At 34.2% G+C, this 16,460-nt stretch overlaps 1 protein-coding gene across 1 annotated transcript in view; it reads right to left on the bottom strand.

Moving 5' to 3' along the window:
- The window catches only part of LOC143224794 (apolipophorins-like), a 145,321-nt gene that overhangs the window by 117,589 nt on the left and 11,272 nt on the right, over positions 1-16,460 (bottom strand). The window contains exon 3 of the mRNA XM_076453108.1: positions 9,758-9,912. Within this exon, the coding sequence (XP_076309223.1) occupies positions 9,758-9,912 (155 nt within the window). The remainder of the gene's footprint in view (positions 1-9,757; positions 9,913-16,460) is intronic.

The following is a 16,460-nucleotide window of genomic DNA, read 5'->3' as shown; positions in this document are numbered from 1 at the left end:
AACAGAAACTTAAAACTCGCATCGCTTAACATTCTATTAATATTAACTTCTAAGTAAATCAAGCGTTACCTACATAGATCACAACTAAAAATATACATAGTAGTAGTTTTAGCAATCAACACAGATAAGAAATACATTAGTCAAACCATATTATTTAGAATTATTTCATATGCATTGTGTAATCAGTTATAGGTTCATTCTGTTAGTGATATTTTTGGCCGTAAACGCAATTTATATGCCCATAATTAATTTCAATCAACGATTTATTACTACCACATACTACTTTACGTTGCGTTTTCAAATTGTTCGAATCGTTTTTCGTACTTTCAGAAAATTTTTGATCATTGAGTTACAAAAGATATATAAAGATAAAACTTCCTCCAGCGAAAGTTCTAAACTTAAAAACTTGAAAAAACACACACGACAAACAACAATAATTTTACAGTTATGGCAACGTTTTGCATTAACATTTAAATTCATATTAAAGATTAGCATTCGTAATTATACTGTGTTCTTATATTTACTTTACTACATCATGGGTCTCAAACCTTTTTATTGTTGCACAATGCCGTAATTCTTGTATTTCTTTTAATTTTGACGGTCAACTTTGAATCTAAGCTATGCTGCCGTTTTCTTTCCCAACAATGCAATCTTTTCATACATCATCTGAAAGAGTTTTCGCATCATCAGTGGTCTGTATACCAGAGGCTGAGATTCACTATGTATATACTGTGGTTAAAAAAAACCCTTTTAACCATTAAATTTCTGTAATTCACGACAAGTAGTCGTGTTAACAAATTGTATTACAATATTCAAGATTGATACATCAATTTTTAAATAACTTCAACGTGATTAGTTGCACACTTTTGAGAATTGTCTTTGTAGAAGAATTGTTGTAATAACCGAGTAACAAATTAAAAGTTTTTGTAGTCTATAAACTACAACCCTACCTAATTTTAAAACTTAAATTTATACATTTTCCAATCCCTAGCTTTACATGAGTGAGATGCTACCCCAGACCCGGGTGGTACAGCCTGAGGCTTATAACTTTAAAAATAGTGTTTCGATACCTATGGAGGTCATAGAAAAGAAAAATTATTATTTAGATTTGTATTTGACTAGAAACAAACTCTAAACAAAGATGCATGTGCGAGATTGTCATTATTTCGATGCTGTGATCTGAGCATGCTGATTTAAAAAAACGGAAATACCTTTTAACATTAACTTTACTATGTTTATAGATTGAAAATTATACGCTTTTGAACAATTTATTAACTATTTGACCCAAATTTAAAAAAAATATTTGTTATGTATTTCATCAAGTGTAGTGTGTTATCGGAGAATGCACTATTACTCTCTCTGTATGTATAGCACAGATGCTCGTATTAAAGAATACAAAACTTATTCGCATTTTCTTCTCTATAGTGCAATAAAGTCAAGTTAATTTTACTTCAATGTACCACAGCTCCTAAAGGGATGAAACCGAGATTCATTGTGACATAAAAGTATACTATGATTTTTCTACCTGTTTATTTCAATGTTGCATTATTCGAGAGTTATCATTACTGAGATTTATGTACAATTTCCAAAGTTAATGCTTTCATTCTTGCTTCCTTTTTTATTGGTCTTTAGTATAGTAAAAAAATGAAAGGCGTCTTATTTTTTTTCGTGATTGCCCATCTCTTGATCAGAATCAAAAGTGGGGGCAGATAAGGAGACAAGAAAGGCTTACACACTGAGATTATTTCATGATTATAAGACCTAAACTTAAAGTTTATCAGATAATTTCTAGATTTAAAATAGTATTTGTTCTTAGCACAATGTACATTCTGTATTTCCTTCTGAAAAACTTATATTGTCTTTTGAGTTTTTAAGTTTTGTTTTTAAGCAAAGATTTTAGTTTATTTCGCTTCTGATTGAGTTTTGTTGATTTAAATATCTTATTTTGCTCAGTATCCTTTATTTTCTCTCTTTTACTTGTTTAAATTAGACTGTTGCTGCTTTTCCTTGAGTTTAAATTACATACGTAGATTTATACACACGTATGTATTAAAGATATTTCTTTTCTGAAAGTGTGGTATTAGATTATACCATAGTATTCTTCTTTATGTAGTACTTTTTTATAATTATTCGGAATCTTCTTTGTTCTTTATACCTCCAAGTGTTTACATAATACGCAGTCAAGAATAGCTTTAAGTTGAACCTATTTCAAGTTACCTTTATTCCTTTGTCATTTTCAAAGTTGCTAATACGTGTTACCACCTATGGAAAACATTGCCTACAGTAATCTTGTTTTAAAGTTGTCGAGACCGATATCCTTCATTGGTTGTACAGGTAATAGATACAAGTTTTCGATCCCATCTATTTGAAATGAGAATCATAAGTTACATAGTAGTACAGACGCATGGGTAAATACGAGGTTTCATTTTTAATAAAAACTCATATTTAATTAATCTTATTCCCAGTATCGTCAAAGCTGGACATGATCTTGATTTTGTAATGAAGAGACAAGTCCATTGTCAGCAAGTGCACACACTTTGATTTTGTATTTATGTGCAGCCCATATGATCCTTGGCTTTAACTCATCCAGTGAAGTTCAGCACTGTTTCGTAGTACCATATTTTGTTTGAATCTCCCATTAAGTTTGTTTGTCTGTTTGTGTTTTTAATTTCGTGCAAAGCTACACGGTGGCTATCGGCACTAGCCGTCCCTAATTTAGCAGTGTACTGTGTAAGACTACAGGGAAGGCAGATAGTCATCATCACCCACCGCCAGTACATATCATCTGAGCGTTAACTGAGGTTTTAACTGAAAATTTTGCAGTTTGACAATTTAGGTCTCAAGCTCACTAATTAAATTAGTGCCAAAAAGTATAGTTTTAATAGAATATATATTACGCACATATTTGTTGTGACGGGGATTCGAACATGCGCCCCTCAGATTACGAGTCGAGCGCCTTAACCACCTGGCCAAAGTAAAGAAAAATTAACACCTTAAAAAGATAAGGTGTTACCACTTAGAGTAAGTAAGTTAAATAAACTTATCTCCTGAAGTTGGATTCCAGCCCCCATTATGGCGATAAGACACTAATTAGTAGCCCAGCAGACAAATTATACTAGTACAAAGGACCCCTATCAGTTGTCTAAATTAACTAGTATATCTCCCAACCACCACCATTAAGTACACCGTAACTACAAATTTGGGCCCGGCATGGCCATACGTGTTAAGGCGTTTGACTCGTAATCCGAGGGTCGCGGGTTCGAATCCCGGTTGCACCAAAATATGCTCGCCCTTTCAGCCGTGGGGGGCGTTATAATGTGACGGTCAATCCCACTATTCTTTGGTAAAAGAGTAGCCTAAGAGTTGGCGGTGGGTGGTGATGTCTAGCTGCCTTCCCTCTAGTCTTACACTGCTAAATTAGGGACGGCTAGTGCAGATAGCCCACGAGTAGCTTTGCACGAAATTCAAAAACAAACAAACAAACTACAAATTTTCGGACTCCAAACAAGCCCATATATGCAATAAGGTGTTCATTCGCATAAAATGAATGTGAAGATGTTTAAATGACCTTATTAACAACTAAAAATAGTTATCAGGAACTTTCAGTAACATGTCTTTGAATTTTACTTCCTTACATTTATTTAACACATTTTTTATATTTATCACAGAACATTTAAAAAAAATTATTGAGAGTTCCTTTATTAAATCCATTAAAATTAATTTCTGTATCAGTATTACAGCATGAATAATAAAGTATATAATTTATTACAAATTTTAGAAAATTTGAATAACTGTGAAGTTATAATGCTTATAACAGAAGAGTATGGTACATTACTCTTAAAAGAGGATAAACTAGATATTGAAAAAGCAAGATATTTTTCTCTCTCAGAAATATTTAGATCGATATAATTATCAATTAATTTAATTTTTAAATCTAAGTAACGTGCCTCTAAATTGGACGAGTTCGAACCTCCGTCGTACCAAACATACTCGCTCTTTCCGCCGTGGGGGCGTTATAAAGTGCAGTCAATCGCACTATTCGTTGGTAAAAGAGTAGCCCAAGAGTTGGCGGTGGGTGGTGATGACTAGCTGCCTTCCCTCTCGCCCCCCAGTGACACAATGGTACGTTTGTGGACTTACACACTAAAAACCGGGTTTCGATACCCGTAGTGGGCAGAGCACAGATAGTCCATTGTGTAGCTTTGTGCTTAATTCTAAACAAACAAACAAAGCCTTCCCTCTAGTCTTACACTGTTAAATTAGGGACGGCTAGCGCAGATAGCCCTCGTGTAGCTTTGCGCGAAATTCAAAAACAAACAAACAAACTAACTAAATTAGATATTGAAGTATTTTCAATTTTTAATTCTACCGCAATATAGATCCTACTTCGCAGATAACTCCAAAACCTAGGTATCTTGTATAGTCTGTACCCTGTGGATCCTTTGAATTGGTGCAGCATTTTTTAATTTTTGTTTGGACTTGTTTTTCTTTATAACAAATTATAAATATATATATAGCAGTGTGAAATTTATTATAACATTTTATCGCTCTTGCAGTTTGATTTACTGTGCCTATGAAATAATGCTACTTTAGTTTAATGTTGAAACCCTCTCAAAATAGGAATATTATTGATTTTCCCAACTCAAAACCCATATTTATGAGTAAAGTAGTTATACTTATATGTGTTGACGGTTATCCTCTTCTTGAACACTCATGGTTGTAATTTAGGTAGCAGAAACATTTTTTTTTACTTTTTTATTTTTAATTTCGATTCACTTCACTTTTGCTTTCCTCTCTTTCTGTTTGGACATATCTGTTTGATCTTTTTGGTTTTGTTGATATTTGTATTGTATCTTTGCTTACAATTGGGAAATAACGTCAGTTATTCATTTATTTTTTCTCCAGACATCCAAACGACGAAGTGGAGCACAGCTCTGGAAATGAAAGGCGAAGGAGGAGACAAGGAAACTAAATGGGTATTTGAGGTGTTCGCCAAAAAACGTCCAAAAAACAACAGAGTGAAGAGATTGAATGTCTTGATCTTGTTCAACGAGAATACAATGAAGCCCAATGTTTTGGTATTGTTCAGGAAAGTGATTCTTTCGACTTAGTCTCTGATAACGAGAAAGATAACACTGAAGCCGAGGATACTCCATTCTCTGCATGCTTGGTCTGCATGGACCAAAGAAACCTTTAGTTTGATGATATCAAACAACATCAAAATATCAAAATTACCTACAGATGGAACTGTTAGCTAGGGGTTCCTGGTCTTTCCAACACATTGGTGGATTCCTTGCCTTTGAAGGAGCTGTGGTATGACACGAGCATGGTTTATAAGAAAACTATCAAAAAAGCAAAATGTACCCTTATCATGACTACTTTACTCTCCTTTCAGGCAATCTGCATTTTACTTCTACCGCTTCTCTTTTCCTTCACTTGCCTCAAACTCAGTTTCATCACTCGAAACTATGGACTAGGATGAGCAAGTGGGAAAAGACCAAAACTTTGGTCCATGAGAACAACATTAGCCACAAGCTGGCTTTTGTAAAATGAAAAGACGTTGAAAGGAACTATCACGTCAACGTCTGAGTTGATAGGAAGCTTGAAAACTAAATAAAAAGAGAATGAGAATGATGGAGGGAGGTGCTGAGGTAAATAATGAACAGCAGACTTCTTAACACTCCAACCGTTTCTCTCAGAGACCATGTGTGAAAACTAATTCAAGCTTCAAAACCTGAGACCTTTCTTGTATTTCTCTGACCTATATCTGAATATGACTCAGTTCTAAATACCCAGTTGTATTATGCTAAATTACATCCCAGCTTACTGACTTACTTGTCACCAGAGAAATCCAAAGTCAGTTCATAGGTCTTCCAGGTTCAAAGTGAAAGAGAAGCTGATTAAAGGTGTGAAGAAAAGTAAATACTGTGGGATCATGCTGGATTTGACGCCAGGTTGTTCTCGTTGAGGCCAATTGTCACATGCTATGCAATATCACCTTATCGCTTTCAAGAATCAGGTGCCATTCAAAGCATCTTTTCTTGGATACATTCTGCTGCACAAAAATGAGAAAGATTCTGCATCTCTAGAATGAATGATCCTTTAGAATTGGACAATACTGTGTTGAATGATTACTATTTGAAGTGTTATAATAACATTGCCATGATAGCAAGCTCACGATTCTGGATTGCAGAAAAGAAGATCTGATCAAAATTCAAAGGCATTATTCACAAATTTTGACAACAATAGTCTCAATTTGTGTAGTGTTAATATTGTTAGCTATGACCCAATTCTTGTGACATCTTTGGTGTAATCAAGAGTATTTACAGGTTCTTTTTCTGCTCTACTTTTCGATGTTAAGTCATACGGAAGACGTTCGAAGTTACTGTGAAACAAGGTTGCAACACTCAGTGAAGCTTCTGTGTTGATGAGGTGGCTGTGGTATAAGAGAACTTTGATGCTATGCTGGGTCTTTTGGAAGATATCTCTGAAGAAAAACTGCCACCACTGAGACCAAAGGAGAAGTGCTAAAATAATCCAAAACATTCTGCAGTTCAATTTCTTATCCTCCCCTCTAGTCAAAGACCTTATCCAAACTGAATCGGGTCTACGAGCATCTTCAAGATCCCATGATTAATTTCCAAGAGATCATTACGGATATCCATTATTTCTAAGAGACTGTTGAGGAATCCAGAGATACAATCACTGAGACACAAGCAGAGGCCAAGCAATATTATGCTTCTTTGGGGTTAGACATCATAAGGCATGTGAATAGGAAGTGAGGGTTGGCTGGAAAGATAGAAGAAAATACTGGTATAACAGCTGTGGAAGAACTAGGGAGTGTGATTAGTATTGTGTGGAGATTTATCCAAGAGATGGATGACAAGTTTCAGAGACTTGGTGAGCTTCACCAAGTACTCAGATTTGTAGAGGAATAAGTGGTTGGTGAGGAGGATATTCGAAACAGTTTCATTGGCCTGGCGAATTGTTATGACGGTGTTACCAGAGAAACAAAGCTGTTCAACGAAATTACTAACCGTTGCATGCTTTTTCGTACTCAGAAAGACCTTCAGCCAAAGACACCTTGGGGAATTATTGCATTCCTTTTGTCTTACGGAAAAGATGTCTTTCCACATCTCAGGGAAGACTGCGAATACTGATAGCAGTCACTGTATCTGTTGATAGTTTTTTAGAGGTCGTTAGCAAGTTAAAACTCATTCTTTCTTACATGGAGGCCTCTATATCTCAAGAACGTCTTTGTGACGAAGCAGCAATTAATATGGAAAGGCATCATAGATGAGTTTGTACAAAAAATAAAAAGGCAAGAAAAGTGAATATGTTAGTATTGGTTATATCAAAATGTTCTATTTTTGTTTCAGGTTTACCATGGAGGTAGGGGAAGAGATACTTTGGACTCTTTGCCTTTGGGTACACCAAACCTTTCGTTCGCCACTAACTTTATCCGGAGATTTTTTTCACTAGGGCAAAGGTTTCACTTATTGCAATAATTAGTTTTTGAGAAGCATATCGAGCCATTTAACGAACAATTCGTTGTGGTAAAAATTCACTTATTAGTACTATAAACTCTATTTTTAAATGTCGATTTTAGACGTTTTGTTTAGACAATTGAATATCATATAAATACATTTAGAAAGCTAATTATTCAGAATTATCAGTTGCTAACATTTTGTTCTATAGAGAATAAATTATATTTCATATTGTCATTTTAAGTGTTTCACATAATATCTGTTTTACTTGTTTGTAGGTAAGCACACAGGTACACAATAGGCTATTTGTGCTTTACCTACCACGGGTATCGAAACGTGATTTCTAGTGTTGTAAGTCCACAGATATACTACTGTGTCACTGGTGGACTTGTTGTTTTACTTTATTCCTATGCATCATGGGACAACTTCAACTTTATAAACGTTATTTATTTAAAATTATAAAAATCTGAATTAGATATTTGTGCTTCTAAACTTGCTTAGCTGTATCAAGCCATTTTGAAACGCCTCTTTGTGGGTCGAACATGTCATTAATCAAGTCTAACCTTTCTTGAAGTAGACCAAAATGAATGTATTTATAACGTGGCCGATACTTAGTGTCTGCTGTATTTAACATACCATTCAAATTATTCTATGTAAGTTTATGCTTCTTGAAAAAAGGAATATACTTTACACCAATGAAGCACAATGCACAATATCTTCACTACAAAAGCTGCCACTCCACTCATACTAGATGAAATATTACCTGTGATGAAGCCTACAGAATCATCAAAATATGTACAGATGAAAAATCACACAAAACGTGCTAAGTATCTATGCCAAACCATGTTACAGAATTACTATAAAGTTACCGAAACTGAGAGGAAGATAGAAAAAGCAAACAACACTCAATGAAAAATCATCCTTAAATAATGTAATAGTACATAATCAAAGAAAATTTCTCATGTTCATACCTCTTTTATTAAACATAGATTTTTTTTTTTGCATTGTGATGTGAGAAAAAATCTCCCTTAAGTAAAAATAATTGATTGCTTAAAACACAATTTTCCTGAGGTTTCTGTTGTCTTCTCATGGAAGAGCAGAAATCTTAAAGATATTGTTGTTCATGCAAAAGGGAATTACATCCCATCACACAAAGGTTTTCAGCTATGTATTACATGTACAACGTGTCTAACCTATACACTCATAAACTACCAACGTTCTCCTTTACAGATATGGCCCAAAAACTCCAGAATTACTAAACAGATTAGTTAAATAACACACACTACCTTTTATTTCATACAACATAAAAAGTAATCTTGTTCAAATAAGATACTTATAATTTTATAGTTAAAAACATTATAGTGGATATTTCAACCACAGACGTCTCATAGAAGACGATGTACGTTACTGGGTCGAACTGAAGTGTTACTCTAAAAATATTCGTTATTCACGTGCATTAAGGAAATTGACAATGTACTATATTATTACCGGAATGAAAAAAAATGCTTGTAATTCTTAATATTCTTTTTAGTTTATTAATTAACGGTGTTTCATATTACAGTCCATTATTATTCTCAGCTATGAAATGAAGTATGTTCTAGATAAATTTAATATCTTTAAATCATTTGTATGCAGTCAGGTGATCATCTGTTTCAACCTCTGATTTAATTAGTTTAAAATACGTAAGTTGAAAGTTATAATGTTTTAGTCACTTAGATGTTACGTATGTTTAACGATGATAAATTTGTTTAAACGCAAAGATGCACCAAGGTATCTTCGCTGTGTCCCGTGTTCGCTGCAGTCGATATAATTCCGAATTTTAACATTAAAAAAGAAAAAGATAAAACAAATAAAAAAATGGAACACGAAAAGTACAAACATCATGGGATAACTACGTGGCAGTCAATTCACATATTTGTGTAATTGGGGAATTAAAATTCAATTATCATAACCGCGTGTGTTTTTTTACGTGTTTGTTCGCTCATTCAAACAGAAATACCACTATATGATGAATCTGACTGAAAGTCTCTCAATAATTATATTTTCTCGAGAATAGAGAGTATGCAATTAATTATTTTATGAAAGTTACTGAATGCTAATACACATGAACAGGAAAATTCCAAAGAAATATTTTTAGCACAACCCCTTAAAATTTCTAGCTAAGTTTGAAATATTCAATTATATCTTAATTTTTAACTCATCATATTACATTTTTAAACAATTAATTCATAATGAACATTTTACCCTAAAATGTACTAACTTAGGCTTACCTGCAGTGACATTTCGCAATGGTCTAGAACTCCAACTTCTGCCGTTGCCCTTATTATAATATCCGTTTCATCTGCAGTTCCTGCAATGAATATCCTGTTTTTGCTTTCGTACTTGTAGATATAGGATTTTCTGGGCTTGTATATCAACTTGGTAGCTGCAATTAATACATTACCATCAGACCAAAGTCCTTTATGAATTTTGAATAATTCGTAAACAATAACTTTATCTTAAATATAACGAAAGAAATTTCCAATACATTTACAAGTGTAAAAACTTAAGTCATTGAAAGAAGTTTGTTTTTTGAATTTTGCGCAAAGTTACTCAAGGGCTATCTGCGCTTGTAGTCCCTAATTTAGCAGTGTAAAACAAGAGGGAAAGCAGCTAATAGTCATCACCACCCACCGCCAACTCTTGAACTACTTTTTTAACCAACGAATAGTGGGATTGGCCGACACATTATAACGCCCCCACGGCTGAAAGGGCGAGCATGTTTGATGCGATCGGGATTTGAACCCGCGACCCTCGGATTACAAGTCGAACGCCTTAACTTACCTGGCCATGCCGGGCTATCATTGAAAGAAATTACTTAGAACAGCTATAGAACAATTCAGTTCTGTAATTAATTAATAATACCACAACTAAAAGTTCAATTTTTAATACTATTTGCTATTTTGTAGAAACGTCTGGTTCCTACTTTTGATAATTGCATTGTACTGACTTAAACCAAGAGGTTGCAGTTTAGATAAACTATTGTATTGTTCCATGTTTATTTGTAACTGATATTTTATGTTAAATATTTTAAGATCGTAAAACAGGTATATTTTGCTGAATCCATCTACCTATTATCTATTTCACCCCTCACCTCTTTCTCTCTATGTGTGTATGTGTGATGTGAGATGCAATTTTTATAGACGTTTACTCTATTCAAACAAGTTTAATCGCTATATGTATTACCATAATGACAACGTATTGAAAATTTTTGTGGTGCAATTAGTAATTGCTTTTATATTTTAAAACTTTATTTGAGAAAACTTCCTATTTTGTGATAAACACTAACGATGCAAAACAGTAACAAAATAAAATATGGGAGGCTAATAATTTAAAACTTATTTTTTGTCCGCTAAACAGAGTATAGTTGTTATGGTTACAACGTTAACCAAACATCGTCGTGTACATCAACAAACACATCACTTATTGTAGCTCTTGTACATTTAATTACAGCACAAATAGTACTTTGTGTAACTTTGTGCTTAATAACAAACAAACGTTTAATTAAGACAATTGACTATTTCCAACTTCATTTAATTTATTATTTAAAACATATAAAGCTTTATACTATCAGTTTCGGTTTGTGTCATAATGTAAAGCAAATGTTGTGTTTAGTTAAATAAAAACAATATTTTTGTGTTTTAAGGTAATTTATTTATAGCATAAATATTTCTTCTACATACCAATACGCACTACAGAGGTTAAATAATCAGTATGCTTCTTACCGATGAATTCTCAAGGAAATGTTAAAACACTGTTGAGAAAATTAGTTAATTTATAACCACTAAGTGAGTTTTGTTTTTCAATAACAGACTTTTAGGCCACAGCTCTATCATCGCTTGACCGATTTGAGATCTAATTACAGTTTTTAACTTAGGAGGTCAAACCCTTTCGATTGATGTGTTTGACTACACACAAGATCTCATAAATTAATTTTCTCTAATCCTGTTTACAATAATTCCATTTTGAGAGAAGACTGGTAGCTGTCCTGATGAGTAATAAAATCGAATCGGCTATACGCGCTTCTCACGCTTGGTATTGCTAGTGCACAAAAATATAGCTAATAAAAAGGTTTGTGTATGTAGGGGATGGGTGGGTGTGGAAGTCTCATAGAAGAAAAGAACTTTAAAGTGTCTTGGCTGCTGGGAATTCCTTCGTGTTACAGAATAAGTTAAGAGAACCTTCGTAATGATACAATACGTTCCAGCGTAATACTAACAAAGTATGTCAATAAGAAATCTTACCTGTGTACAAAATGATTAATGTTTGTAAATAATTTTTATTGATACGATTACACGAAATTTATCAATATACAGTTTCAATTTAATTTTCTAGCTCTTGAAAAAATGCAAAGATAACCTTTTTATAATACTCAACATATTATTTCAAAGATTTCTGGCAACAAACATAAGTATCAGTTTGTTTTTGCATTTCGCACAAAGCTACTCGACGGCTGTCTGTACTAGCCGTCCCTAATTTAAAAGTGGAAAACTAGAGGGAAGGCAGCTAGTCATCACCAGCCATCGCCAACTCTTGGGCTACTCTTTTACCAACGAAGAGTGGAATTGACCGTCACCTTATAACGCCCCCATGGCTGAAAATGCGAGCATGTTTGGTACGACAGAGATCCGAACCCGCGACCCTCAGATTACGAGTCGAACGCCTTAACCCACCTGGCCATGCCAGGTCACGTATGTATTAAGATATATATATACTTTTCAAAAAAAGAAACGCAAAAGGGATATTTTTGTTATTTTAAAGAGAAATATATGTAATAACGTTACAAGCTCAGAGTATGTGATGTTGCACTTGTTAAGGCACTGATTGTTAGACCAAAATGACAATAAAAGTTGTGCACTTTGAAAACGGAAAAAAACATCGGATTTTTCGCCAAAACGCATGCGTGTCCAGTAAATTTGTTTGAGAGATCTGCATGTTCTGCAAGTGCAACATGTGCAAAATGGTCAAAAGTTTAAGACAATACCAAAAAGAAGTCCTAAACAGGTTAGAAACTGCCAAACAAGAGGTCTCAGTAGTGAGTTGCAAGTCCGTCATTGCGAATAACTTCAAACATTCGCTTTAGCATGGTCGATATAAGGCAGAAGGCTGCCTGGAATGTTATTCCGAGTGGTGAAGATGACTTCACGAAGATCATGCACTGTTTGGAATTGACGTCCATTTCTATAGACTTCCCTTGCCATCCACCACCAAACATTTTCAATGGGGTTCAGTTCGGGCGAACACGCTGGATGGTCCAAAAGAATCACGTTATTCGCCATGAAAAAGTCCTTTGTCCTGCGGGCATTGTGGATTGCAGCGTTGTCCTGCTGAAAGAGGCAGTCATTTCCACACAAGCAGGGCCTTCAGTCAATAAGGATGCTCTCTCCAACATGCCAATGTAGCCAGCTGCTGTTTGACGCCCCTGTATAACCTGAAGCTCCATTTTTCTACAGAAGGAGAATGCACCCCAGATTATGATGGAATCTCCTCCACTGTATCGTATAGAAAATGTCTCCGGTGGGATATCCTTATCGTGCGGGTAACGTTTGAAGCCATCTGGACCATCCAGGTTAATTTTTTTTCTCATCAGAGAGTAAAATCTTCATCCACTTTTCTACGTCTCACATTTGAAGCTTTTCAGCATAGTTTAACCGAGCTGTTTCGTGGTGTGGAAGGAGGCATGGCCTTTGAAGACATTTACGGTTTTTAAATACTTTCTGTCGTAGATGCCGTCTTATTGTTCTTGAGCTGCATTCTGCGTCCGTAAGGGCCTTAATCTTGTTCGACGATCGGCTGGTGTCTTGCTGGACAACCCTTCAAATCCTCCTGCTCAACGCCGGCGAAATTTTCTTGAGCTGACCTTTTAAAATTCTCGTTCCGTATTCCTTAGGGTCGTTTAAGAAATTTGCAACAGCAGTTTTACTTTGCCCGATCTCACCAGCGATGGCACGTTGAGAGAGGCCTTGTCTTTGCAGCTCGACAATTCTGCCACGTTCAAACTCTATCAACATTTTAGCCTTTGTCATGCTTTTAACCAATGTAACACAGGAAATGTCAGTGGTAGATGTTGGCAACGCTAATGCTTGAACACAAGTGATTAAATTTCGTTACGTGTTTACCGATTAAAGCTTTGTTTCAGTATGATTTTAAACTTTTGACCAGCTAGTATTTAGGCTAATTTCATAGTGTTCACATTTTTCCGTATTAAATGCTAAAAATTATTTTTATTTTTATTTTCCCTTTTCTTATTTTCATCTTTCGAAGCTATTCTCAAATGAGTAGTTGAGTCTAACAACGTAAAATGCATATTTTTTTTTTTTATGTTCAGTGGCCTAAATATTTTGCAAAGTTTACTATTTGTAAGAGTTCTTTCAGCTCTTTTGGTTAACTTTTATCGCGTTTGCAAAATACAGTTTATCTTGAGTTCATTATGATGTGAAAAAATAACTACATTAGAACCAATCCAATTGAAAGAGTTTATCATTGCTTGTATATTGAATGTTCAGGAAACATAGTTTTAATTCTGAAACTTGACATTTCTTTTTTATTATTTAACAAAAGTTTAACTGGTTTAGGTAATAGTTAAAACTTTTCATCATAATTTAGTTACAGGTATTAACTAAGAAAATTAAATAAAAAAAGAATCTCTGTTTTATTTTTAGAGTATCTAATGTTGTATATCTAATTATTTAGTTTAGGAACGGAAACAACTTTTAACAGTAATTTGTACTTGAGTCGTTATGTGAAATTGCCCTGAGATGCTCTCTTCGTTTCCTGTATTTGTGTAAGTTTGTATGTGTGTACGCAAAGTGTGTGGGAATAAAGTTGTTTGTTTGTGTGGAATAAAGCACAGAGCTACACAGTGGGCTATCTGTGCTCTACCCATCACTGGTACCAAAGTCCGATTTTAAGCAGCGTGAGTCCGCAGTCATGCCGCTGTGCCACTAGGGGGCACGCGTGGAAATAGATAAAGATTAGAAATTTTTAATTCTTCAATCTTAAATCTTCAATTCCTTCACTAAGTCTTTCTTGGAAATTTTAGTTAATTTTATCTGTCAGCTTTCAGTCTTAAAATTAATTTAAATCTACCAATGTATTCTTTGTATTATAAAATTTATTCGCTTTATCCCAAATTACTTCAGCACTCAGTTATGACTGTCTCTATTTATAGAAATGTCATGATCAATGGTTAAATGATACTACAGCTTCAAGTAATAGGTTAATAAAAAGGTTATGGCTTTGACTTTTAAACCACAATTCTCATATTTACAAAATAACCCATAAGATACGTTTATGGTTCCTTCATCATCAATTAATATTGATATATGACCAAAGCAAGTTTCTACATAAATGAAAATTAAAAGTATATACAGAATAAATTAATAGTATAGCTAATTAAACTTACTGTTTAAACTATACCACTTATAAAGTTAAGACTTATGAGTGAAATTAAAGACGAATATATAACAAAATGTCAATCACAATGTATCTGCTATATCTAGTGCCAATGAAAAATATTGCCCAGGACAAGGGCTTTAGGTTGGCAATGCTCCAACTTCATCGCTTCCGGCTCCGGAATAGCCTCATGGTTCAGGCTCCGGAGCTGGTAGTTCCAGACTGGTTCAGTCAAGAAGCTCCTGCTCCAGTTCCGGAACTGCTCCACATTAGTGTTTCAATTCTGGTTATCTTTAATTAGTTCCAGCACCGGAAATACAGAACCTAATGTCTAACTAAAATAGTATTATTTGTGGTTTTGTTATAGTGTTGTTTAAAATTAAAACAGTCTGTATGGTTAAATATGTTTTCAACAAACGTGATGAAAAATGTAAAATCTGATTTTAAGGTGTTCTGTATCTAGTTTTACAAACTTTTCAACTACCTTTTCACTAAAATTGACACTTACATGAATATATTAATAGCTGTTTATTAATAGATACTCTGAGCAGAAAACACCGAGGATGTGAAGTAAAACAATGAAAAAAGATGAAATGTTTTTCTTTTAAAACAATTCTAAGGTTAAATACACAAACACATATTTAAAAGAAACACAATTAAATTAACTTACTAATCAAACATTTTTATGAGAATTAGTATGACTCCTTACTGACATATTTTTATCCTTTCTAGTATCAGTATCTTTAATAAAAAATATCCCAGTAGTTTTGATTTGCTTTCTCGTTGAGTTCTCAATTTATTAACTGAAAACTTATGTTAAAAATGTTAATTAAGCACTTTTAATTGTTTTTATCTCCTAAGAATGTGGAAATGAGTATATTACTTACAATATTTTACAAAAAAAACTATTATTTTTGTGTAAATCAGTGTTGAAAATAAAGTTATATTTTCTGAATTCTGAAAGTTTGTTTGTTTTGAAATTTCGCACAAAGCTACTCGAGGGCTATCTGTGCCAGCCGTCTCTAATTTAGCAGTGTAAGACCAGAGGGAAGGCAGCTAGTCATCACCACCCACCGCCAACTCTTGGGCTACTCTTTTACCAAAGAATAGTGGGATTGACCGTAACATTATAACGCCCACACGGCTGAAAGGGCGAGCATGTTTGACGCGACCGGGATGCGAACCCGCGACCCTCAGATTACGAGTCGCACGCCTTAACACGCTTGGCCATGCCGGGCCTGAATTCTGAGAGAGGGGAATAATTAGAACTAAAATGAAAATTAACAGTACGTTATTATTTATTCCCTTTAACATCAATTATTATTTATTTTTATTTATTTGAATTGACTTCATTCATAATTCGGAAAAACCGGTCAATCAGCAAGCTAGTTAATATTCAAATTCATCTTGCTGTTAACGATGTATTCTGTTGTAAAGTCATGACAAATAAACAAATAACCACGTGGACAGTGTCTCCAAGAACAAACACATAGCAATAAACAGTACGCCCGTCAATACTTTTAATTAATCCTATCATCA

Source organism: Tachypleus tridentatus, chromosome 1, assembly GCF_004210375.1.
Source record: "Tachypleus tridentatus isolate NWPU-2018 chromosome 1, ASM421037v1, whole genome shotgun sequence".
NCBI lineage: Eukaryota > Metazoa > Arthropoda > Merostomata > Xiphosura > Limulidae > Tachypleus > Tachypleus tridentatus.
The sequence above is the reverse complement of the archived record's forward strand: the minus strand, read 5'-3'. Positions and strand labels throughout refer to the sequence as shown.